At 43.2% G+C, this 23,755-nt stretch overlaps 4 protein-coding genes across 7 annotated transcripts; 2 read left to right on the top strand and 2 right to left on the bottom strand.

The window, feature by feature from the left end:
- Positions 1-892: 892 nt before the first annotated feature.
- LOC122626127 (adult cuticle protein 1) lies at positions 893-4,580 on the bottom strand. 2 transcript variants are annotated; one of them, XM_043806273.1, is made up of 2 exons: positions 4,522-4,580; positions 893-1,765 (listed from the first exon to the last, which is right to left on the bottom strand). In XM_043806273.1, the coding sequence occupies exon 2, from the start codon at positions 1,745-1,747 to the stop codon at positions 1,343-1,345; it is 405 nt and encodes a 134-aa protein (XP_043662208.1). In that variant the 5' UTR covers positions 1,748-1,765; positions 4,522-4,580; the 3' UTR covers positions 893-1,342. The 2 variants fall into 2 exon arrangements, with proteins under 2 accessions (XP_043662208.1, XP_043662207.1); XM_043806272.1 differs by lacking the exon at positions 4,522-4,580 and adding an exon at positions 1,896-1,968 and having other exon boundaries at positions 895-1,765.
- Positions 4,581-4,654: 74 nt separating this feature from the next.
- On the top strand, positions 4,655-5,279 carry LOC122626128 (ATP synthase subunit g, mitochondrial). Its single transcript, XM_043806274.1, has 2 exons — positions 4,655-4,814; positions 4,871-5,279. The coding sequence occupies exons 1-2, from the start codon at positions 4,775-4,777 to the stop codon at positions 5,152-5,154; spliced, it is 324 nt and encodes a 107-aa protein (XP_043662209.1). The 5' UTR covers positions 4,655-4,774; the 3' UTR covers positions 5,155-5,279.
- Positions 5,280-9,645: 4,366 nt separating this feature from the next.
- LOC122626401 (adult cuticle protein 1) lies at positions 9,646-10,667 on the bottom strand. The gene is made up of 2 exons (XM_043806649.1): positions 10,614-10,667; positions 9,646-10,313 (listed from the first exon to the last, which is right to left on the bottom strand). Exons 1-2 carry the CDS (start codon positions 10,665-10,667, stop codon positions 9,915-9,917), a joined length of 453 nt encoding a protein of 150 aa, XP_043662584.1. The 3' UTR covers positions 9,646-9,914.
- A 1,148-nt stretch (positions 10,668-11,815) lies between these two features.
- On the top strand, positions 11,816-23,661 carry LOC122625165 (probable DNA double-strand break repair Rad50 ATPase). Of its 3 annotated transcripts, XM_043805126.1 has the most exons (8): positions 11,816-12,034; positions 12,097-12,185; positions 19,835-19,985; positions 21,261-21,395; positions 21,454-21,644; positions 22,347-22,493; positions 22,551-22,947; positions 23,009-23,639. In XM_043805126.1, the coding sequence occupies exons 1-8, from the start codon at positions 11,975-11,977 to the stop codon at positions 23,162-23,164; spliced, it is 1,326 nt and encodes a 441-aa protein (XP_043661061.1). In that variant the 5' UTR covers positions 11,816-11,974; the 3' UTR covers positions 23,165-23,639. The 3 variants fall into 3 exon arrangements, with proteins under 3 accessions (XP_043661061.1, XP_043661053.1, XP_043661070.1); XM_043805118.1 differs by lacking the exons at positions 11,816-12,034; positions 12,097-12,185 and adding an exon at positions 13,980-14,599 and having other exon boundaries at positions 23,009-23,661; XM_043805135.1 differs by lacking the exons at positions 11,816-12,034; positions 12,097-12,185; positions 19,835-19,985; positions 21,261-21,395; positions 21,454-21,644 and adding an exon at positions 22,089-22,107 and having other exon boundaries at positions 23,009-23,637.
- The last annotated feature ends 94 nt before the right edge of the window (positions 23,662-23,755 follow it).

Genomic DNA, 23,755 nt, shown 5'->3' with positions numbered 1-23,755 from the left:
CTGTAATTAGCGCTAAGCGTTTGCATAATTAAGCATACGCCCTGTGGCCCAATACGTGCATATGAGCTGGCTCCGTTCCAATTAACTCGATCTAATGACCATTGGCCCCCAACTTGACTACCGTTCAGCTGTGGCCGATGGTATTGCCAAGCAAATTAGGACTGTCACTATAATAATAGACACTTAAAGGCAAAGACAAAGCAACATTTGATCTAGACATTCTTGGCAGATATGAAATCAATTGAACAATTTGTCGGTTTTTCAAGGTCGCGCAGGTGCAAACAAACGACCCAAGGTTATAATTAACTAATATGTAGTTTATCTTTTAGTTGTTTTTAATGATGGCTAAATAGTAATTTTAATATGAGATGGTTTGACGTTATTTAACAACAGAATGAGTTTAAATAATAGATAAAAACATTAAATATGTTGGTGTATTGTGCAAACGTATCAAGAATTCTCGCAATGGTAACACTAATTCACAAAGTATTTTTAAATTGAATTCCTAGACTAAGATGTTGGTTTTTAGTAAAAATCTTACTTCAAGAATAAAATATTGACATTAATATGAACTTTAAGCTTTTGGTTCAGAAAAATGTTCCATGTTTTCTTGTAGGCATTTTTAAATATTAAAAATTAAAATATTTACATTAATCCTAATTTAAAACTTTTGCTTCAGAAAAATTCGAAGTTTTCTTCGAAGTTTTATCGTAAGAACTTTAAAAAATTTTAATTTTTAATTTTTAATTTTAAAAAATGGAATATTTGCAAAAAACACAATATTTAGTTCGTATAAAAAACGCTGATTGCTTTTATTTATAACGCTTTCGTCAATCTTTACATTGTTGCAGATTACTAGAGTACAATGGGATATTTACAGGTTGACAGGGCATATCTAGGGCGATATGCCAGATAGTAATTGATATAGAAGTGTACAGAGATAGTTGTAGGGTAGAGTAGAGTAGACAGAGTAGAAAGACAGGATAGCAGATGGGAAGTATTTGAAGAGTTCTCAAAAAATAAAATTAACATGCTGTCGTTTGTTGGTTTGTTGTAGTTGTTGTAATTGCTGTTGGACTTTATATATTGCTGAGTGCGTTGGGAAATGTCCAGAGGATATGGACATGGACCCAAGATCAGGATCGTGTTCGTATCAGGTGGTAGGGGGCGGGGGGGGACTAAGAGCGGTGTGCTTAACAATAAGTGTACAGAGAGAGATGGATATTCATCCGGTTGGAGTAGTCGTGGGAAGTCGCTGAAGCAGTTGGAGATCAGTTATACTGCCATCCATCCGCTCCGTTTGGCATCGGTTTGGGTATGGTAGTTGTCCGTCACTCCCGACTTACAGAGTTCCGGGGGCAGGGGCCACGTTCACGGAGGTGGCGGAGTTGATGTGTCCGGCGAGGGGAGCGGTGTGGATGGCACCACGGGTCTTGGCCACATAGACGCCCTCATGGCCATGGCCGGCGGCGAGACCAGGTCCCTGGGCGAGGTTGATTCCGGGAACAGCAGCGCCGTGCCAGCCGGCACCGGTCAGACCCCAGGGAGCAGCGCTGGCATGGACGGCAACGGCGGCAGGGGCGCCCCAGGGAGCACCGTTCCAGGCGCCGTTCCAGGCACCGTTCCAGGCACCATTCCAGGCTCCGTTCCACAGACCAGCTCCATGGGCCACGGGGCTCACATAGGAGACACCGGGAGCGATCTGGGCCCACGAGGCATGAGCTCCAGCCAGGGCGCACACGAACATGACTACGGCAACGGCGAACTGCAAAACGATTTAAGAATCGCCATTAGTCACATGTTATTGAGGATAATTCTCAGAAACTTTTGCAAATTTTAAAAAAGTTTTTGAAAATTCTAAAACGATGTTAAGACACTCCTGGCGATGTCCTCACCTTCATGTTGTTTGTTTGGGGTGGGTGTTGAAGTTGGGTTGTTGAAGGAGAAGTGCTTGTTGAATACTCAGCGAACGAGTTGATTCTGATTTCGACTACCAAATTGTGGCAACTTATATACGAAAAACGCGGCGCGGACTTTGCTTCGCTTTTCCAAATCCCAAACCGAAACCTGCCCCCCAAGTCAAGAAAAAATATATATCAAAATGCACCAGAGAGGCGAATGGCGCGAGAGACTCTGCTCTAGAGACGTCGACGCCCAAGCCCAAGTCTCGGGCAGAATTGGAGTACCCATACCCATAGCCATAGCCATACCCATAGCCATACCATACTGTGGTAGATCCGCTCCGGGTTTTGGCCTTTCACTGCCCAGCTGCTCGAAGATCTCTGCCTTGGGTGCTGCTTCCCGTTCCCCCACCTCCATCGCCCCCTTCCGTCTCTCAGCTGACCACCACCCCCTAAGCCACGCCCCTCTCACCAACGAAAAGGGGGCGGCGGGCGTCAATGATTGCGCAAATTACCACAGTCTAGCTTGAAACATAAAAAACACAATATTAGCCATAAATATTGTGTCCCTAACGAAAATCTGCACTTAAAAGTTCATCGGGCTTAAATTTATTATCCTTGTAACACAAAATTCAAGTGATTATAAACTTAACCGAAATGATTATATCAATGCATGTTCGAAAATTTCTACAAATATGGGATATCCCAATTAAAAATGTTTTCTTTATTTTGCGATTGTTATTTTATTTTAATTCTTCAAGAAAAGTAAATTCATTTAATAATATTCATTTACTTTAAGACTTTTAAAATATTTCTAGAGCTTAATTCAGTTTTAGAGTCTTAAAATATTTGTATAGCTAGGCAAAATGCATTGTAAGAAGCTTGACTGTACTAACAAGAATTTACCGCCGAGGGTGAAACACAAACACACATAAACATAAACATAAACTTAAGCGTAGATATTGAGCCAACACAATCGGCTGCCTCAATCAGCGGCTTGAAAATTGCCACGAACACCGAAAATTATATTGATAAAGCACAAACACATTTAAAAAGTCATAAGCATGTGGCCCAAAGCATTCAATTTGCAATGGCACAGACCAAAGTCTCTGCTGCATTAGCTTTCAGAATTCTTTGTTGCAATTATATAATTCGCTGGTATTGGTGTCTTTGGCTTGCAGCATGGGGCACGGAATTTCTGTACTATAAAATAAAGTAAAGAAAAATAAAGTCGCGTGCCTACACTGCAATAACAATTGCTGCGCCCCAAGGCGGTCTCAGAACCTAGCCTCTGCAATGACTTAATCAATGAGCAATATTAATTGAGCTTTAAATGCCAAAAAGTTAGTCAGCCGTAAAATCAAAATGGTTTGTAGTTCTATTTCCCTGAACAATCAGTGTTGAAACCCAATTAAATGCTGGTAACCTATTTCAAAATCGCTTTATGGACAGCAAATAGTTTCCTGATCATAAAAAAGTTTATAGATCCTATACGTAACTTCGCCAATTTTTGAAAGCATTGGTATGCCCAACAAATTTCAGGCAATTGATTTCATTTCACCAACTTTATAAAATATTTAAATGAGTTTATGTACAAATCTAAAAATCGTATAAATCCTTTCCGTTCAAAAGACTATTTTAAATCAACGTGACGTCAGCAAGGCCGTGACTTTCAGTCGCGAATTCCAGAGCACTGGAATTTTTCGCAGTGCTTTAAATAAACAATTAGCCTCTGCAGTTTTGCCTTGTTTTCGTTTTCGTTTTCGTTTTCGCTGCCCGCTGCTCCGTCAAAAATAGGAAGGCAATTCTCGCATTGTGGCGGGGCAACGCCCAAGAATAAATATAATCAAAGGCTGTCAGCATTGGCAAACAATAAAAATGCAAAGAGGCAAAACGAATTGCTGGACTACATTTCCATGTTTGGGGGCACTTGGCTTAAACCCCCGACGCATTGCAGCCTCTCAACTTGAAATCGTCATGGACATGCAGATCAAAAAACTGGCCACGTTTGTTCTTTTTTCTCTTTTGTGGACTTGAGTTTGTGACTTGGGTCAGAGTGTCAAACTGGCCAAATGTGAGACTAAAACCATTTAGAGGACAGCTGCAGCGGAAAATAAATGCAATCCATTAATCACACCCAATATTATTATGCATAGGGCCTGCAACGGGTCTTTGCTGGAATGTCATACTCGTCTAACTGGCGCAATTAGATCAACTATGCGAAATAAAAAAACCAGATCAATTTTCATTTGAAGAACGGGCCCTTCACCTCGAGACTGCATTAGAGCTTCATTAGCAAAGCAGCTGGCCTAAAACATGCATTATGGCCAACCAATTCCATCGAACTGATGACGAAAGACCCAGCGTTTTATTGCACATTTTGAGATTTTCATTTCGATGACCAGCCGACACAATGCAGGCCAATTTTTTAGGGCGTGCTCCGTCTTTCGATTCTGATTTTTTACCATTGTTTCGCTTTGGCAAGTGGGCGGGGCGCTCTAGTAATAACCATCTTGTCGGTTTGGTAATGATCGGTCAGTTTATCGCCCGCGAATCGCATAATTGGCGCAGGTTGTTTTCAGCCGGGCGGCAATTATGCAAATTTTCCAAACACATTTACCTGCCGCTGGAGTGTAGTTAAATTTATTAAAACAAATTTCCTTTACTTTTTGCCTAGTAACTTTTTGACAAGGACTTAAATCGAATCGTGTGTGGTAGCCTTTTTAGATATCCTAAGTCGCATGACCCATTGTTGAAATGTCAACTCATTTTTGACAGCTCTCAGTTTGATAACTTTGTACGCAAACGTTCCGCCGTAAAATTGTGAAAATTTCAGAAATTTGCATTTCTTCTTTTATTTTTCTATCAACAAAATGAGTCAATTGGTTGCCAAGGCAAAGACCCTAGCGAACAGTAAGATGTGCACTTCTAGTTCGGCCAACTTATAATCCCCATATGGTATTACGCAGAAATGATTGTGGCAGCACGTCCGCAGCTCGATGAATTCTGGAAATATGCCAAGGTGGAGCTATCACCGCCACTGCCCGCTGATTTCCAGAAGCTGAAGCAGACCGCAGAGGCCGCCAAGAATGCGTCCAAGAAGGACATGAAGGGGCAGCTGAAGAAGTCCGGGCTCTCCCAGGTGACCGTCGGTCAGGCCTGGCTGAATATGCTGGTCACCGTGGAGGTGATTACCTGGTTCTACATGGGCGAGGTCATCGGTCGTCGTCACCTAGTCGGCTACAAGGTTTAAACAAAAGATATTAGTATATATTCCACACATATTCTCCTTATGTTTTTGTGTTGTATGCAAATGGCCCGTGGCATTTATAGCTTATTCTGTGGCCAGGTGCACTGAATAAAGGTGCATTATCAGCATTACAATCATGGGTGTAGCTGTTTATATTGTCTTTTTTCGTTCTCGTGCTGTCGTTAAATTCCTTTGTCCTTATATCCTGTGTAATATTAAAGTTAGAAAGTTAAATGGCATAACTGGTAAGACATCAAAAACTTCTTACTTTTCGCATTCGGCCATTAAAGCATAGTGCTTCCTAATGTCTGTCAGTGGGCAAGTATTTTGCATACGTAAATTCCCTGTGACCAGGTGCACAGCATGTGAACTCCCACTCCGTCATTAAATAGTGCCACGCCTCGAATTCCGGATACCCATTGGCCCGGCATGAGCAGCGTGCTCATTGGAGACCGAGACTGAGACTGAGTCGCGCTGAGCTGGCATTGATCTTGGACATGGAGTTCTGATATTCCGCTGCAAGGCGAGTGCGCAGGCGTCCAAGCGGCAAGGCGGCAAAGCTGCAAGGCGTTGGGTTTCTAAGGCGGCAAGACAGCGGACACGGGCGGCGGTCCGGTCAAGTGGCATAAATCAGATTGACGCCGTGGCAGTTGCACAACCCAAACAATGGCAGCCAACGTGTGCCCCAGCCCAAGCGGAATGTACGGGTAAGGTATCTAGCTAAATAACAAGTATCATAACATATTTAAATTATAATTAAAACAAAAGTCAACAATTCAAAGGACTTATTAATTACATTTTTTTGGAAAATGAGCATTATAGTTTAAACTTCAGTATTCATTTGTCTGACTGTATATCAAATTTAAGCGCCTGTCCCAATTTTAATGGCATTTTAATAACAAAGCATGCCTGCTGGCACCAAGCAGCAAGCAGCAAGCCGCAGCCTTTGTTGCAATATCACCGCCCGATTGCATCATGCTAAGGCTATATGGTGTGTCCTTATCACAGCTCCCCGCACGACCACGCCCACTTTGGGTTAGATGAATTCGAATTCCGTATTAAAATCGCATAAACAGAATGAAACTAATTGGCTAGAGGAGCGGGGCAGGGCGGTTATCGACTTGGACGTGGAATGTTAGCCACGCTTGAATTCAATTTGGCGGCGCGCCGATTGTTGCAACTTGTTGCTAGCAACGTGGTAGTGGCATCAAGGTGGAGACCCAGTGGGGTGGGCTTTTTTCAGCCAGCCAGCCGGCGAATTTGGTTTGCAGCATTTGGTAACCAGCATTTCCACCCACACCGCCAACACCTCTGGCCTGCTGCTCATTATTTAATTTGGCTTTCATACACTACTATGTGTGAAACTAACAACTGCGGTTCACCTGGCACACCTGTCGTGTTCAGTTTAAAAACTTGAGAATATCACGAAAAGAATTGCAAACAAATTTCATAAATTTACATGAACATTTTAAATGGTAATCATAGCTTTAAGTTGTAATTATTGGCTAATCAAATTCATAAGTACTAAGTGCTTATTAGTTTCCTATTGTATAAATAAATAAAAATAAAAAATGTATTTATTGCTAAGATCATCTGATGGTCGACCAATGTCCAACTGATTTAGTTTTAATTGTTGTTCGAACTAAATTAATTTAACTAGCCTGCATAGACAATCACACTTGGACTCTGGCAAGGAATTTTCGAGTGGGCGGCCTCCAAAAGGCTGATTTTTTGTTTCAAATCGAATCGAACCGAGAGGCGCAAATGATGCAATTGCAATCGTAACGTAATCAATTGGCCGAGTATGTTATTGCCCCGTAACCGTTAGCTGGCGATCAAGATCTGCGGTTAATTAATCCAATTACAATTAGCATGCTAAGCGGACTCCTAATGGTCATTAAGAGAGGGCAATAATTAACCACTTTAGTGGTCGCGGTTGTCACTACACAACTGTCACAACTAACAAAGAGCCTAGCCACACAATTGTTGCTAACTCAACGAGTTCTACGAGTATATGGGCTGGTTAGTGTGTTTATGACGTTAGCAAGTGGCTAGCGGAATTTCTGCGCTGCCTTGCATTTCTGTCCCCCCATTTTTCCACCATTTTCCCTGCATATTTTCCTTTTTGCCACCCAGCTATACAGCTGCTGCTGCTGCTGCTGCTGGCACGAAATTCACAAAAATCTGAACGAGTGTGTGCAACAAGTTTGTTTGCCGCTCATGCAACCCGCCAGATACTTGTCGCTCACTCGAATGCGAGTAGTATTTGGCTACAGGTTGCAACTGCAACTGCCAGCCGAACTATATTTAGGCCACCAACCAGTTGTGGGTGCGGATAAGAAAGCCGTGCCGTTGTGCTGTTACGAAATCCAGCCAGCCATGGAGCGGTATATCTTTTTTTCTTGGCTTTCTGCTCTGAAAATGGATTGCCAGTTTCTAGGGGGAAAACGCCCTGTTCTGATCGATTCTGCGAATGAATCACTCGACTGCAGAACTGGCTCGATCCTTCGCCGGAACACTGACCTTATTCAACCACTCATCGCCCACACGCAAGTGGATGGCTTAAATGATGTAATGGCTATATACACTTGCAAAAATATCAGTATTACAAATAACTGGACCATTTAGTCACACCTGCTCATTAAGGTGGTGTTACCTTTTTATATGCTTTTTATTGCCAATAAAGCTAAAGCGAATATAGCTAATTTCCAAGTCATAAACGATCTATTTGGGACTACTTTTTATTATGAATGACTTTCAATGAATGTTTACAGTATATAGTTCACAAAACATAAGCTGTGTATCTAGCTTGCATTCTTACAATCGAGGCTTAAACATCCAGTTATTTAGTTAATACTATTTACATGCAATTGAAGTGCACAAAAATGGTATGTAATATTTTATTATTCGGGTTTTCATTTACCTGCAACAATTAAAACCAAAGTAAACAAACATAAAGACACTATTTAAAATAGTTCATTATATATTAAGTCAGTTTTTCAAATCCATAAACATAATTCCTGTGCAGCTACCAGAAGTGATCACCAAAAAGTGAACTGCCTTCGCCTTGCCAACAAGAAGTGCGAATTGCGTAGACCACAAATAAGAGGCAATCGCAGTGCAATCGCAGTGGGCCAAGTTGAACTCGATTCTGCGTAAAAACCAGAAACAGCGAAGTGCGTTTGGCTCAAGTGCAGTGAACCCGTTCGAAGCAGGAAGCCACAAAGTGCGTAAACTTGAACTTGCTGCTGCACAATCACCTGAAAGGCGAGGGGGGGCGGTGGTTTAGGCCAACTTGCATTCGGTAGCCGCGTCATGCGTTCTTTTGGTTTTGCGTACACGCAGCCGTTGATCGAGTTAAGCCCACTTGCGGCGAGTGAAGAAAAAAGGAAAAAAGTGAATGGCTGGCTCTAGATTTATGGCCAATTGCCATGGGGCTTGGCTGCCGACACGACACTAAACAACGCGGCAAAATGTTTCGCTGCCGTTTGCTTAGCTGCCACTTGGCCCCCGCCCCTTGCCCCCCACAGAGACGACTCCCCAACCCACATCCCCCATTCCCCATCAGCTTTCTTGGCCTCACGTTTCGCCGGCAATTGACACTTTTATTGAAAGCCCAGGCATTTTTCGCTTATCATGTTTTCCGTCAAGTCTGTTTTCGGTGAAAATGTTGGAGCATCAAGCCAGCAGTTATTATCCTCTTATTATTCACAATATATGATACCCTAGGAATTACCATCTTAATTGTGTTATTATCTGGCTTCTTTAAGTATAAAAATATAATAAAATTACACTTTTTCGATATTGTTTATTGATAAATGAATGTATAGATATATTATTATAGCTTGCAATATATTTATAATATATAATAACATGGCAACGAAAAGTCCTATATATCCCATCGGAATCGGGACAATTGGCTAACGGCTTTCAGGGGTCTGCAGTGGGCGTTAAGGCTTTGTGGATTGGGTCTGAACCGCATTACTTTGCATGGGCATTACTTAACTCCATCGCGGCCGTATCAAGTTTTTGCACATTTTTCTATTAATAATTGCAAGTGCGAGTGTGCGGCGATCAAGGCAAACCGCCCCTGCTCCAGATCGAGTAGTGGTAGTACTCTCGTTTTCAGTTCAGAGACCAGTTCGGTTCGGTTCGACGGCTGTTTGTTGGTTTGTTAGTTGGCAACAAAGTGGTCCAGCTGCCGAGCAACTGCGTCTCGTTTCTGGAGCGGCTTTTTGTCAACGCCCCTGCTGTAGCGCCGGTCTGAGGCCCCGGAATTGATTAATTACTGGCATCGTTAATCGGCCATCGATCGAGATTGTTTTAAGCCATTTAGCTGTCCAATGCTAGCTGCACTTGAAGGCGTGGGAGTTGGGCAAAGGGTGGGGTCTCTAATTGCCGATCCAAAGGTGAGTCGAATTATTAAGAATTCTTTCAAATTATTCTTCTGGAACCGTAAATAGTTACCAATAAGTATTTTCATACCACTTTCAATTGTTTTAATAAAATTTTTTTATTCAAAAAGAAACAAAATTTCCATATGACAACAGCGGGGTGGATAAATATAGACCAGAGAGTACAGCGGAAAGCGATAGACTGGATAGGATTGACTTAGATTGCTGAAGAAACGAGGATCTCCTCAACGAGGATCTCCGGAGTGGAAAGACCTTTCGGTAACTTAAAAAACCAAAAAATGTGGTAAAGATGCGAGCAAGTGGCGGTCAGGATCGAAGTGGGGGTAATCCAGGGGTCCGTTCAGGTGTTTACCAGGTGCCTGGTGCGGGCTCCAGGTTCACGGAGGCGGCGGACTGCACGTGTCCGGGCAGAGGAGCCACATGGACAGCACCACGGGTCTTGGCCACATAGCTGGCCTCCGGAGCGGCGACGGCCACCACGGCGGGTGCGTGGGCAGCAACCACAGCAGGAGCGGACACCACGGCAGGAACAGGGGCGGCAACCACCGCTGGTCCAGACTGGATGAGCACGGGTCCGGCTGGGGACAGGGCCAGTGGAACGGCAGCGGGAACCGCGGATGCCTGGATGGCCACCGAACCGGCGACGGCGGGAGCACCGACCACCAAGCCGTGGGCGGAGGTCAGGAGCGGCACCACCGAGCTGTTGACACCATAGGCCAAAGCGAACAGGACTACGACAACGGCGAACTGGAAATAAGGATCTCAATTAAGTGGCGAGCTCAGCTACTTTTAAGACTATGACAGAAATAATTTCATTTAAGAAGTTTCTTCGTAATTTGTTCAGTAAGAAACTGATTGTATGATGGTAAGCTATAAGTATCAAAATAAACTAAAGATCTGCAATCTGATATCAATTTATGATTTTTATCCTTTATGTACAATATTGCAGCATTCCGCATATATATCTTTATGTTGTCCTTTTCAAATTGTGAAGAGCTAGTAGTATTTGGAGTAGGCTCCATTTATCCAATATCCATTCAGTCTCACCTTCATGTTGGCTTCTGTGATCTCAGTGACGCTTGAAACGAAACTAACTGACATCTGCCCGTTGGCCAAGTGCTTTTATAGCTCCGATCCATAATTCCATTTAGCATATAAGGCCAGTTCTCAGATTGAGCAGATCGATCAGCCATGTGTATGTTTGCTGCACAAATGCGGAAACTGGCCCAGAGAACAAACCACGTAATACCTCCAGCCCCAACCTCAACCCCCAACCCCAACCCCTTGACCTTCCCGAATCAATATCCACAATTCATTGACGACAATTCAAGTGCGCGACAATTAGCCACGCCGGTTGACATGACGAAAACAAGACTGGTCTCATTTGATTCGGCCAATCCATAACCATGACTTCAATCTAAATAATACGAGTATAGACTAAAGCCATGTCTCGGGTGCCCCTAACAACAATAGATACGCAAATTACAAGCCACCGCCGCACCAATGTACCACCATCGCCCCACACACACATTCAGCACCACTCGCTGTCCATTTAAATTTCATCAGCAGAATGTAATTAAATTCACCTCAGTAAGCTCGCCCTGAAATTAATGTGCCGGCCGCCAGTTGTAGGCAAACTGATCCATTTTGGTCACCGACTCTAGAATTCTCGTTTCCATTTCCATTTGCATATCACAAATGCAGCCAACGCCAACATATGTCCAGGAACACTTGATATACTAGAGAGTCCATAAGCGGGAAACAATTCAACTTGAAGTAAATATATTATATTATATTATATAATTTTATTTTATATAATTTTATTATATAATTTTATTTTATTATATAATTTTATTTTATATAATATTAGGCAATTAAGTTTTCTAACGTTTAGTTCATATTTGTATATAGTGAACAATGTTTTATAATTTTCTTATAATATGTTAGGACTATACCGTATTGTAGAGTAATTTTCTTTTGCATATATAAAATATATCTATTGATTCCATTAAGAAACGATAAGTAAGTTTATAAAACCACTTTCGCTTTTTAGTCGGGAAGCAATTACTTAACGCATGTAAAATTCTACCTAATAAATTAGAAGGCATTTGAATATCAGTAAAACTCGTCAGCAATGGAATATGTAAAAAAAAATTAAATTTTTTATAAATAAAAGCGGTAAATTTTTTGTGTATTTAATTTTAAAAATTTAAGAACACAATTCCTTTCATTTAACAGTCAATTTAAGCTTTTGACAAAGCAAAATCTTCAGTCAGTATACACAAACACCTAATTCCGTTTCAAGCAAGCACTATTTATATTTTCAAATACTATACTTGATGTGAAGAACTCCTTCTGAGTACCAGAAACACTCTAGTTTCGTGAAAGGATTCAGAGGATTTTTAGACATGGCACGCCTGGTGTTCACCGAGAAAGATCACAATGCCTACGATCCCAAAAAGTACAAGGTAGCTACCCACTAAGCTTCATAAAATGGTTAAAATTCTGTAACTTTTATTTGCATCCAAAGGTGGTGCACAAGAACCATTGGCGACAGGTGAGCCTTCTGCTGCAGCCTTCGAACAAGAAGTGGTGGGAGGATCCCGATGTCATTGTTGCGTGAGTAGAGAACATTCAGTGCCGAACCACCAGCTCAGTGGGTAGAGTGGGCGGTGGGTGGTGGGTGGTGGTGAAGTGGAAGTGGAAGTGGTTGGAACACGTGTGTCAGAATTCATTGGCATCAAGTGCTTTTCGTGCTGTTTATAGCCACACTGAGAGAAATACTCGAAGATTTCGTTAGTTATTATGATTAAATCAAAGTAATAGTTGGCATTAGGTGATTATAATTCACTTCAAATGAATAGTTTCTTAGAATATTTTTAAGTAGTTCGCTACATAAGTAACAATCGTAACTATCAAATATCAGTGTTAAGTTAAGCAATTTAATTAAGCGAAAAATGTTCAGAAAAGTAATTTTATTAAAACATAAATGTGTAAATGATCCAAATCATTGCCAAAAGTTGCTACTTTTCTCCGGTGCACTGAAGTTGGCCGATTGCTGGTTCGGTGACTCTGACACCGATTGGCGCCAATGCAGTGCGCTGCCATTCAATTAAGATTCTTTGCCACAGCCGCAGCCATAATATTTTATTGCATCCATCAAATTGTCAGGCTTACACATAAAGTACGGCCCTGCCACACCCAGAAATATTTCCATGGCAATTAAGTGTGCGATGGGGAAATATTCGCACTCAATTGCATCACATCGTCTGATAAGATTATTTATCACCGACCCATCCTGCGCTCCCCAAAACTTGTCCAAAAATCTTCCTCGGCTTGAGTGGGTGGTGCTAATTTCCGGACAACGTTCAGTCACGCGATGCTAACGAAGCCTTTGATAGATGGCTCAACTTCTCGAATGCAAATGAACACCCAGGAGAGAAGGGGAGCAAGTGCAGCCATCAGCCGTCGGCGAAACTTTGGCAAGTAATTGGGGAACAGGAGTGATGGAAACGGGAAATTGGCTTGGTTATTCTCACTGGGTCGTCGGAAAACTCAAGTTTCGCGGGTTGCCTTGCCTTTTTGGGGCGGTAAAGTCGGGAATTGTCTGGCCCCAAGGTTAAGATCCTTGCCAGATATGTATCACTGAAAGTCCATTATTTATAATATTAAGTAATCTTTTGTAAAAGAACCTTTCCATTGAATATTCTTTGAATATGAATTTATAGAAGCTGACTTTATTTAGTCAAAGAGAACAAAAAATGAAATGTATTTATTGCTGTCTTAGCAGAGAATCCCATGATCCGTAGGTTCCATTACCAAAATGGGGCTAATGTCAAGACAATGTGTGGTGGGGAAACCCACTGGCTCCATTAGCACTGGCTTCACTCGCCTTTTGTCGGGGCTGCGTATCCACAATGATGCGAGGTGCCAGGCAGGGGAGGGGGGCCCCCAAAAACAATCGCGAACGGGGTAATGAAAAAGGCGTTTTGGGGTGGGGGAAAATACCATATAATACACCGATGCGATGCCGACACTTTGCGTGTTCAATAAAAAGGAAAGCGGCAGGCGGAAAACAGAAAACTGAAAACGGAAAACGGTGTCAGTGCGAGGACAACGAAGAAGGAAAGTACTTAAGCGGCGCGTCACTCAATCAGAATGATATTATTTTTAATGGCGCAAAATGGATACAATAAACAGCGAGTACGAGCGCGTGGCTGCCACGCAACGGACACGGACACGGACACGCCGACGGTGGTGGTGATCCCACCCAGAATCAGAATCAAAATCGCAAAGCAGAACCAGAAGCAGAACCATATGAAGTTCGTTCGTCGCAGGATGAGGACGAAGTTTTTAAACGGAATCGGAAACTTAATTACATTTCAATTTGGGCCTAAACAAACTGTTCCGCATATGTCACTCACGGCCATGAAGGCTGATGCCGCCGGGATCGGAGTGGTGGGCGCGGGCGGAACTGTTGCACTATCCGACTCCCGGGAATGGGCACCCCCGCCGCCGGGCAACCGATGTGCCACAGTGACTATGCTCCTGGCCCAGCGGATTGCACGCAACGCTTGCTGGTCAGTCGACGAGGAGCCCTCGTACAGTGCGAACAAGATGAACGTCTGGCAAACACTGGAGTACCTCTCGGGGCTGAGTCTGCGAAAGAAGTACAACTACGAGGGCTTCTCGGACACCCAGAATGTGATCCGAACCCTCACGCCATCCTGGCGCCGCGACAGTTTCGCCGAGAAGGCCAAGGCCGAGGAACTGGCCGGCGGTGCTGCCACCTCGGCGGTCAAGTACACGGACGAACGCTCCTCGAGTGCACCCATCATTGCCATCCAGGATCCGGGCATAAGTACCAGCTTCCAGAGCAGCGACAACGTCGCCTTGGCCCTCCGTTCCGCGGCGAAGAGTCCATCTGGTCTGCGCAGGAAACATCGCAGCCGGAACCGGAAGCGCAATGGTCCGCTACTGGATCCCGAGTACGCGCTTTCGCCGGAGGATCTGCAGGACCTAGTCAAGTGCAAGTAAGAAGAAATGAATCAATTTAAAATGTTTATCTTGAACGAACCAGTAGTATTCACACAGTGTGTATATTTTATTAAATTATTATTAATTTTTTTAGTGGCTGATTTCGTTTAGAAAATACAGTCATCTTTTTTCATAAATAAGAAACACACATTATTTGATATTTTCAAAAGGCAAATGCTGAAGTCAGTTCTTTAAGTGTAACTATTCATAAAAGCTTTTCGCAAAGCTTAGCAGGAACAAAAACCCCCGTGGGCCATAATAAAATGAGATCCAAAACTCAAACCACTGACTTGAATTAATATGCATTTGCATTTCCATACTTGTCTTTAATAAATACATATATATTTCAGTGCCTTCAACATGTAAAAAAAATTCCAACAAACCCATATTTTCTATTTCACAACCAATATGAAGTGGAAAATAGGGGGTAAAGTGGAATTGGCAGTACATAAACATGTGCCCTAACTAACTAACAGCTATTGAAAATGAGGAAAAGTGCATAAAGAAGTGCATCCACCGAAGGTTACACAATAAGCTTATCAGATTCTCAAAGATATTTCTTGAGGCTCTTTTTGGCACGAATCGCGATGCCGGAAGACGCTGCAATTAAAGTTGGCGAAGCAGGTGAATGAGACCATCGTAGAAGTGGGCGGACCGGAAATCAAATGACTTACTGACGGGTTGCAAATGTGATCGGCATTAGTGCTGCCATTTTAACATTTTGGTACATACATATATTAAAAAAAAAATTTTATAAAATCGTAAATATTAAAATTAATGAAGTAAAACATGAACTTAGCTTATTCTGCAATAAGTATTAGCACTAGGCTCAGATCCAGTTTAGAATTCCTGAAAATGTAGGTGCATGTCATATATATAATAGAGGCATCACTGGCTAACACATAATGCGAGAGGCAATGGCATCACACAGGCAATGCCAAAGAAGAAATTTCGAACGTATTGGCCACCAAGAAATCAGACCACCCAACCACCGGTGACTGCGACTCAATACAAAGTGTTTGCTCAATTTCCGCGCTACGAGTCGATTAGAGGAAATTATTCTATGTCTCGTTGGCATGAAACGCGGTCATAAAGCGAAATTGTTATCTGGTTTCACGGTAATGTGAGACTGCCATCCACCACCCCCGGAATCCAGCTCCTCATCCACTGCCCCCTTTGGAACCCATCCTCGTAGAAGTAGTTCGCCATTCCCTTGCGGAAAACTTTTACTCAGTGGTTCCGTGCTAAAACAAAGGGACACGGAAAACGAGATCTAACGGTTAAATAAACACCGACAGTTGTTGGCCAGAAGCAAAGAGCTGGGGGAAAATCCGAGAGTGAAATGGTTAGAACGAAACTGGCTTTTCAGTTCCCACGACACCTCAGAGTGGAAACCTTCAAAACTATTTCAATACTTTGGCTCTGAATGGCTGTTCAATCGCGTTATATATTTGGGAGGGTAAATGGCTCGAAGTACGAAACAAAATATGAATCAAATTTAAGTCTTTTTGGGGGTATTATAAATAGGGATTTGTTAACCTTTTCTTATCATCAATAGCTTATTTCGGATTTGGTTGGTTCCTTGCTAAAATCAAGAGATTTGCTTTTAATATGTAAAATTGTATAATACGGAAACTCAATTGTGCGTTAATTCGACTATCATATTATATATATTTATACTCTTCAACGACTATATACGATCTAAACCATATTTTAAAACAAATCCCTAGTCCCGACATTATAAAAGTTATACAAACAGACTGGCAGACGGATATAGCAGAATGAAGTATACTACTAATCGTCCTACTGATTACCCGTAAGCCAATAGTTTATCATTCCAATTTGAGAGATTGGCTTTGATCAAGACCTTAAGCTGTTGAACCCTAACCCACTGTCGAGGCTCAGAAATCTTGAGCACTGCGCATTGGAAACTTGTTGACACACTACGCCGTCAAAATATTGACATTGGTGTCGTGTCATTACGCCTAGCATTAAATGCTTTAACATGCGATGTGTAGGCCAGACAGGACTCGGAATACCGATTCGGATTTGGATCCTAGAACGGAAGCGGATTCGGAATCGGAATCGGGACTCTAGTGCCAACGCCTAGAAATCGTAAGGCACTGGGGAGCAAAGGTAAAAAGTGGGGTTGCTTCCGTTTCCTACACGTGCCACTCGACGCCACACACACGTGTGTGTCAACTACAAAGCAACTACAACGAGGAGCGGCAGCCCAAGGAGTCGAGTCCTGCGAAAAGGGCGCCACATTCGCCGGTTGACTTTGTCGAGTTCGGGTGAAAGTTCCGCAGGTTGTGTTCCCGCTCGAATTGGTGCGAAAATGAGGGAATAAAGTGAACACCTTTCGCTTTTCTCACCTGTTATGGCTGGAAAATCTTTGAGGGGGAAGAGGACTAAGAAATCCGTGCCAATGATAAAGATCAATATAGAGGAGGACTTCCTCATCGACTTTGTGCAATGCACTCTGGAGCCGGAGGAGAGGTAAACACACGAATTTGGGTTAGAAACGAAAATATGATTTGGTACCATTTGTACCACTAAAATTTATAGGTTCTTGAAAGATTATGTTTGGTGATAAAACGAAAATCATATAATTATTTTATCCAATGAACGGTTTTATTATGGGTCAATCGGAAGCACATTTCAATAACAGCCAGCAGCACCCTTGCAACAAACATATTTGTTTCCCCAGCTACGTGTTGCAATTATCAATTTTAATGGCCGAATGGCAAAAGACATAAATGTCAACGCTTCGTGAAATTTATGCACGTCTCCTTGGCATTAATTAGCGTTGCACCCTTGCAGGAGCTGAAGTCCTGCTTCCTGCTTCCTTCTTCCTGCTCAACAACCCCGCATACTTCGCTGGGTTTTTATGGCTCCTCTTCTTCGATAGCCGATGACAGGGAAGACTATGGCAAGGCAAGGGTGTAAGTTAATATGCTTCCCTGCTCGGCTGCAAAATGCCGCTAATTAAGTCATAAATGTAATCAATGGGACTTTTCCGCTCTGACACATTACGCCTACAAGGAGAAAAGAGTAATCGAGGGTCTAAAAGAACACTTATTTATGGTTGTAAGTTAAATAGAACCATGGGAAACGAAGCGAAGTACAAAATAAATCCGAATTAAATATTATCAGCTTGAAACAATTTAGCATTTAAAAATGTTCAAGATCGACAGAAAAAATTGTATCCATTACGAAGCCTTTCGCTCCAATAAAGACTGGGATACATAACCACCCAATAAATCATATTCATTGCGAGCACTTACGGAATAAAAGCACAAACGCAAGCGATGACAAAAAGAAATAGACCCATTTTTAATGCGTTATTGAGCCGACTAGTGCCGCAAATGGCCAAAGGCAATCGGATATGCTATGTTAACCCACTCGGCGCCCACGCACTCCCCAGCAAAAATGGGTTAATACCAGGGGAACCCCAGGTGGGCGAGCCATAAATCATGGCCCACCCGAAGAATCGTGACAGCAGCGGATGCGACCGTTGCAAATGTCACCGGGAGAAGTTGCACTCGAGAAGTTTCGCGGAAGTTGCAATAAAAAGATGTGAACTATCACAGGAACTGATACAAGCGAAGGGGTTTCCTTGTTTATGGCGAGCGGGTCATAAATTGAGGCTTGCAACCTGGGGATTTTCTAGGGCACAGACATGACAGACTGCTTTCTTGCCGCAACCCCTTTGGCCGACGTGGCGTATACGTAATTTATGCATGTAGCATGTAGCATGTAGCATGTGACATGAGCCGGGTTATTGATACGACGACAACACCCATTGATGTCCTGAAATTTCATTATCAATGTCAATGCCAACTGGGGTAGGATTTTACTCTCCTCACCTGCTTGTGATTGAAAATTGATTGAATTGAACTTTGATGACTTTGAACTATTGCCAGCTACGATTTTCGTGGCAACATCAAAGACCACATTGTATCTGTTAAAAATGGGTTCTGTTAATAGCCTGCTTGAATTGAACGATTTTTTATTGGGTGCTTGAGGAGGTAAAGCAATCTTGGCTCCAATCCAAGGTATGCCACAAGAAACTCCCTGCATAGGAATCCCTACATATAAACTAACCCATCTAATTGTCAACTAAACGACATGCATTAACTAGGACTGACTAATCCCATGATGAATTTCGAATTCGAAAGCCACATGGCACGAGTACGGGCTGATGTTTGTTAGATGAGTGCACAAGTCTCATGACCTGCCCGCATTAAGTTGCTTTATAGCATGTAGAAATAAAATACCTATTTACCATATAGAACCGCAAAAAGAAAGAAGAATGAAGAAAGAAGGGCCATGTGAGCCATTGCTAAAAAGCCTAGCGAAAGTCTAAAAGTCTGACGAGGCGAGACAGTCTTCCCCCGCTTTGTCCGCCGCTCACCCATGAATCCATCTGTGGGTTCTCCACGATACAGTCCCACCCTGCCCTGCATGTCTAACATTACGCCAAAATATTTGGGGTGCTGGTAGGTGAGGTTTATATGGTTGTTTTTGGTCTTGTTGGCTGGTGTGCATATCACGTGAAAAGTATAAGAAAAAGTTGGGAGAACAGTGGATCTTGCAGTGGAGTTAAGTATTCTTCGTCTACCAAGTTTGCCAATAAAACGCATTATGTTTTAGCAAAACATGTTGCTATTTTCATTAAACTGATCATATGTAAATTAAGATGCGTTTTTTTCTGAGACCTATTGAGAGCATCGGTTCTTGTTCATAGGCACCTTTCTAAATCTGATAAATTTCATAGAAACCATCTTTCGTTTTGGCCCACTGTGTTGGGCACGGAGAAGTCGGAGAACGACTTCTTGTCCTTGTGTTGTCGGTTTCGGGTGTTTGGCAACCAAAATAATATACTGGCGGCAGTTGGCGAACGCAGCGAGTGAACAGCGCTATAGTAACAGGCCGAGAATGCGGCCCGACCTCATTCGTTACCAACAGTTACAAGCGCTAAAACGCCTTCAGCGGACGACCCATGTGGGATTTTCCCACCTAGGTGTGGGTAAGTTGATGGCTGGGGCGGTGGGGGTGGTGAAGGTTGAGCCTGTAATTAAGCGTAAAATTTACTGTCTTACATTTGGCAGAGGCCATTAACATTGACTTGTCCCCCATTTGTTCTTTTCATTATGATTGCGCACATTTTTTCATATCTCGGCCTGAATTTTTCCGCTCACCTTGCTGTAACTTTCCATTTGTTCCAGTTTCAATTTGCCGCGCATTAGCGCCCGCCTGGAGCGTCTGATGGGCACCAATGTGGTCAAGCTGACGGACCGGAGCTACATGAAGGAGCTGCGGCAGCGGATCGACGAGGATTACCGCAAGCAGCTGCTGTCCCGCATTCGCGCCCGTGAGGTAAGGAATGGATACTCTCTTTGTTGGCTCTAATCCGGGCAGCCCAATTAACCCCTTGGCATCCAAACACAAATGTGACCAATTTGCTTGGCTGGTAATTTAATTTTGATGAAGTTTAGAACGGGGAAAATATGAGACGAGAGTCCTAAACAAATTTGTCGCCAGGCAGAGTCACGTAGAACATTTATTTTCGAGGGTGAGAACGGGTTGTATAGGTTTTGAATAGGACAACCCCATCGATAACTTAAATATTTCCCACATTTCTTCAATTTCAATAAATCTGCTTATTTATATTTCCTTCTTGTATCTGCTTTAATGGAAAACTTTCCACGTTTTGCCGGTTTTTCTATTTTTCGTTAGTTTTTCAAGCCTTGGCATCCGGTATCTTAAAGTCTAGAGCTGTGCTTCCTGCACCATTGACTTGCCTACCCTTTTCAAGTTTTCCTTTTCACGGCAGCGCAGCGAAAGTGTCCCGAAGTTTTTCAATGACGCCGACACCGCCTACTTATTCTCTGTTTTCCAGGGGGCCAGGCCAGAAGCCCAAACAATTGAATCCGATGAGCCTCCGACATGAAAATGGCAAATCCAAGCCGTCAAAGTAATAAAAATTAGACCAGAAGACGAGTGGAAGGCACGGGGCGAGATAGCAAAAGTTGCCTTTTATGTCGGCGAGACATGCGAGTCTCCAAAACTATGAAGTACAAAGTGCTTCACTGCGGATACGAATACTTAGAGATCTGTCTGTCCGCTGTGTCCTTAAATGCAATTGCAGTTGACTGAAGTTTGAAATGATACCGAGCCTGTGAAGTAAACTTTCTTCACGCTTCGGATTGCATTCCATTCATCATTACCGCGCAATGCGCCAAAAACAGCAACGAAGAACAGATGAAAGGTGTCGGGAAGTGTTGATGGGGTTTAGAAATTGATATTTTGGCAACACCACAAACTTTGCCTTAGCCCAAAACAATGTGTAAGCCACAAAGAGGCTTATTACCACCCACACCTTGCCACACTTCGCTTTATATCAACCGCAGACCAACCGCTAATAAAGTTCAAACATTATTCTTAGGGCAACGGCTTGTTCTGCCATCAAACGATATTATTAGATACGAAAACTAAATTTGGTTGGCTTTATTACGCTTTTTCTTTACCAAATTTAATGTTACTAGATAACTTTTAATCTCCGCTTAATACGCCAAGAACTTGCTGAGAAAGTTCATTAATTTATCTTTACTTTAAAAGAAAATATATTTAATAATTTTATTGTGCTTGCAGTTGAAAGAAGTGGAGCGCGAACGAATGCTGATTATCGAGGGCAAGTCAGACGTAATCCCAGACGAACTGGCCGATGATCCCATCTTCATGGTCAACAAAGACGCCAACATGGAGATCCAGAAGGAGCGCTCCAAGGTGAGCTTGATTCCCGCTTAGACTTCAGTTAAGTTCTAATCCCCTTTGTGCCAAACAGCTGAAGACCGCTCGGGAGAAGAATGCGGAGCGTTTGAAGCTCCAGGGCGTGAAATGGGAGCGGGAACGACTCCAACACGCCGCCAAGGAGGCCGAGCTCTTGGCCAAGAAACGCGAGCGGCAGCGCCAACAGAAATTGCTGGTGGAGCAGTACAGGACGGAGGATGCGGAGAGGGGCATGGATCTGCTGCGGTAAGTAACTTAAACTCGCGCGCCATTAAATGCCGGCAAAATTAAAAATGAATAACAATACATTATTCCTCGCTGACGCTCGCCGCCTTCTGGCGAAGCTCTTTATCCCCAACGAGTTGGGGCAACGCGAAAAAAAGGGGGGGGCCAAGCTGCATGTATTGTAAAAAGATGAACCCTCTGGCTTAAACGGCCTTCGGTGGGGGTGGGAAAATGTGGGTGTCGGTGTCGACAGGGAAATGCCAGCAAATCACAGACTGAGGTTAAATGCCCTAAGTTCCAGGAAAAGTTTGTTGTACAATTAACCAATTGATAACATTTTATGAGGCCGCTCTATAAAAACCATAATAGTTTATAAATAGATTATATATAATTGCTGCACAAAGGTGCCAAAAATATCACTTTACAACTATGTGGTATCAATAACTCTTTGATAAAGTTATCTAAATTGGCAGCGCTTGTTCAGGTATTCAACTCTGTATTCAATTCTGTATTCAACTCTGTATTCAACTCTGAATTTCTTTCGAAAAGCATTGTGTCCTTCGAAGAAAGCGTATCTCCAAATGATGATAAAAAACGCCTCGTTCCCAGGGCGCAATCTTAAACCCTGTTTCTTATTTCGCCATTAATATGCATGAGTTGAATGTTTAGTGAGTTCGCTTCAGAATGGCGGCTAATGAAAGGAAAACTTCCCCACTTTTCCAGCATCGACAACGAGGACTGGCGGGAGTGCGAAAAGAGCCTGAAGGAGTTCCTCGAACAGGAGCGTGCCAAAATGAAGGAGCGTTCGCTGCGCATATCCCAGCCCTACTCATCGGATCCCCAGGACATACAGAATATAGTGAAGGCCAGGTAAGGAGTAAATAAATATGCTACTCAGATATTAAGAAATATGTTGCCTCCAAATAGGCAAAAGTTCCGTGAGACCGAGCTGCGTATTCGCAACCAGCTGGAGGACAAGCTAAAGGATGTGAAACTGGCGGTCACCACTCAGCAGTTAACCGAACTTATCGAGGATGCCCATCGATCCAGTGGCGAGATGATCGTGCGGGAATCTTCGCTGGACGACGATGACTTCCAGGGCGGCGAACTGCAGTCCAAGTATCTGGACGATGTCACCGACGTCTCCGAGGAGACGGTGATCAGCGAGGATGCCATCAGCCTGACCCTGGCCAAGCAGCAGTACGCCGAGGAACTGGAGGCCGAGATGGAGGACGAGTTCAATCGGGGCTTGCTCATCTCCAAGCAGCAGTACGACCAGCTGCGCTTCGAGGACGAGAAGATAGTGGCGCTCAGAAATGCCAAGGTGGGTCATATTCATTTATACCTGCATACCAAATGGCTACAATTCAAATGGCCTTTTCCAGGATATTCGCGAGCTGTATCAACTGGCCGAGGAGATCATCATGGGCCAGATCTTCGTGGAGGCACCGGAGGAGGGCGAGGAGGCGGTGGCGGAGGAGCAGGAACTCGAGATCGCCTCGGACCACGAGGCCCAGGAGTCACAGCCTGAGAAGCACTAGTGTGCATCAATTTTTACCAGTTTTCGCGAGTTCTAAAAATTTGGGAAAATATTTGGTTTCCCACCCACGGGAGTCCAGATATTTCACCAAATTGTGCATTCATCAGTCAGGCTGGGGAACACACAGTTTGTTAAACATCGAAAGGGGAAGCGGATTCGAGGAACGTCAGCTAAACTGTCGCTCAATCACAGCGTTTAGGTTGATAACTTGATAACTGTCAATAGGGTTTAATTAAAGCTGTAACGAGGTGATAGTGCCCGCATGACAACAATAAAAAAGCGGCCGAAAGATCCCAAAACAAACGCGTGAGTCAACTACACATTTCACTCGCCAACACCAACGCCGACAAGTATGCTACAAATATTTGCCCAGCGATACGGATGTGCGTACCGGAAAGATATGCGGGCTTAATTGTGTTCTGAAAATCGAATCCAAAAAAAAATAAAAGAATCCCAAACCAAAGAGTTTCAGCAATATTTGTCCGCTGAGCTTTCAGACATACGTAACTACCCGATGATTACCATATCTATAATGATGTTTGGATAACGATTTTTGATTTAACTTTTTTAGTTTAAACTAAATTAAGCTTAC

This window comes from Drosophila teissieri, chromosome 2L, assembly GCF_016746235.2.
Source record: "Drosophila teissieri strain GT53w chromosome 2L, Prin_Dtei_1.1, whole genome shotgun sequence".
Classification (NCBI taxonomy): Eukaryota; Metazoa; Arthropoda; class Insecta; order Diptera; family Drosophilidae; genus Drosophila; species Drosophila teissieri.
The sequence above is the reverse complement of the archived record's forward strand: the minus strand, read 5'-3'. Positions and strand labels throughout refer to the sequence as shown.

Bases quoted from the DNA above. Each gene is read 5' to 3' on its own strand.
- LOC122626128 (XM_043806274.1), top strand. From the start codon at position 4,775: ATGAGTCAATTGGTTGCCAAGGCAAAGACCCTAGCGAACA. The intron at 4,815-4,870 runs GTAAGATGTGCA...GGTATTACGCAG, and splicing joins GGCAAAGACCCTAGCGAACA to AAATGATTGTGGCAGCACGT.
- LOC122626401 (XM_043806649.1), bottom strand. From the start codon at position 10,667: ATGTCAGTTAGTTTCGTTTCAAGCGTCACTGAGATCACAGAAGCCAAC. The intron at 10,314-10,613 runs GTGAGACTGAAT...CCTTATTTCCAG, and splicing joins TCACAGAAGCCAACATGAAG to TTCGCCGTTGTCGTAGTCCT.
- LOC122625165 (XM_043805118.1), top strand. From the start codon at position 13,980: ATGTCACTCACGGCCATGAAGGCTGATGCCGCCGGGATCGGAGTGGTG. The intron at 19,986-21,260 runs GTAAGGAATGGA...TTGTGCTTGCAG, and splicing joins CCCGCATTCGCGCCCGTGAG to TTGAAAGAAGTGGAGCGCGA. The intron at 21,645-22,346 runs GTAAGTAACTTA...CCACTTTTCCAG, and splicing joins AGGGGCATGGATCTGCTGCG to CATCGACAACGAGGACTGGC.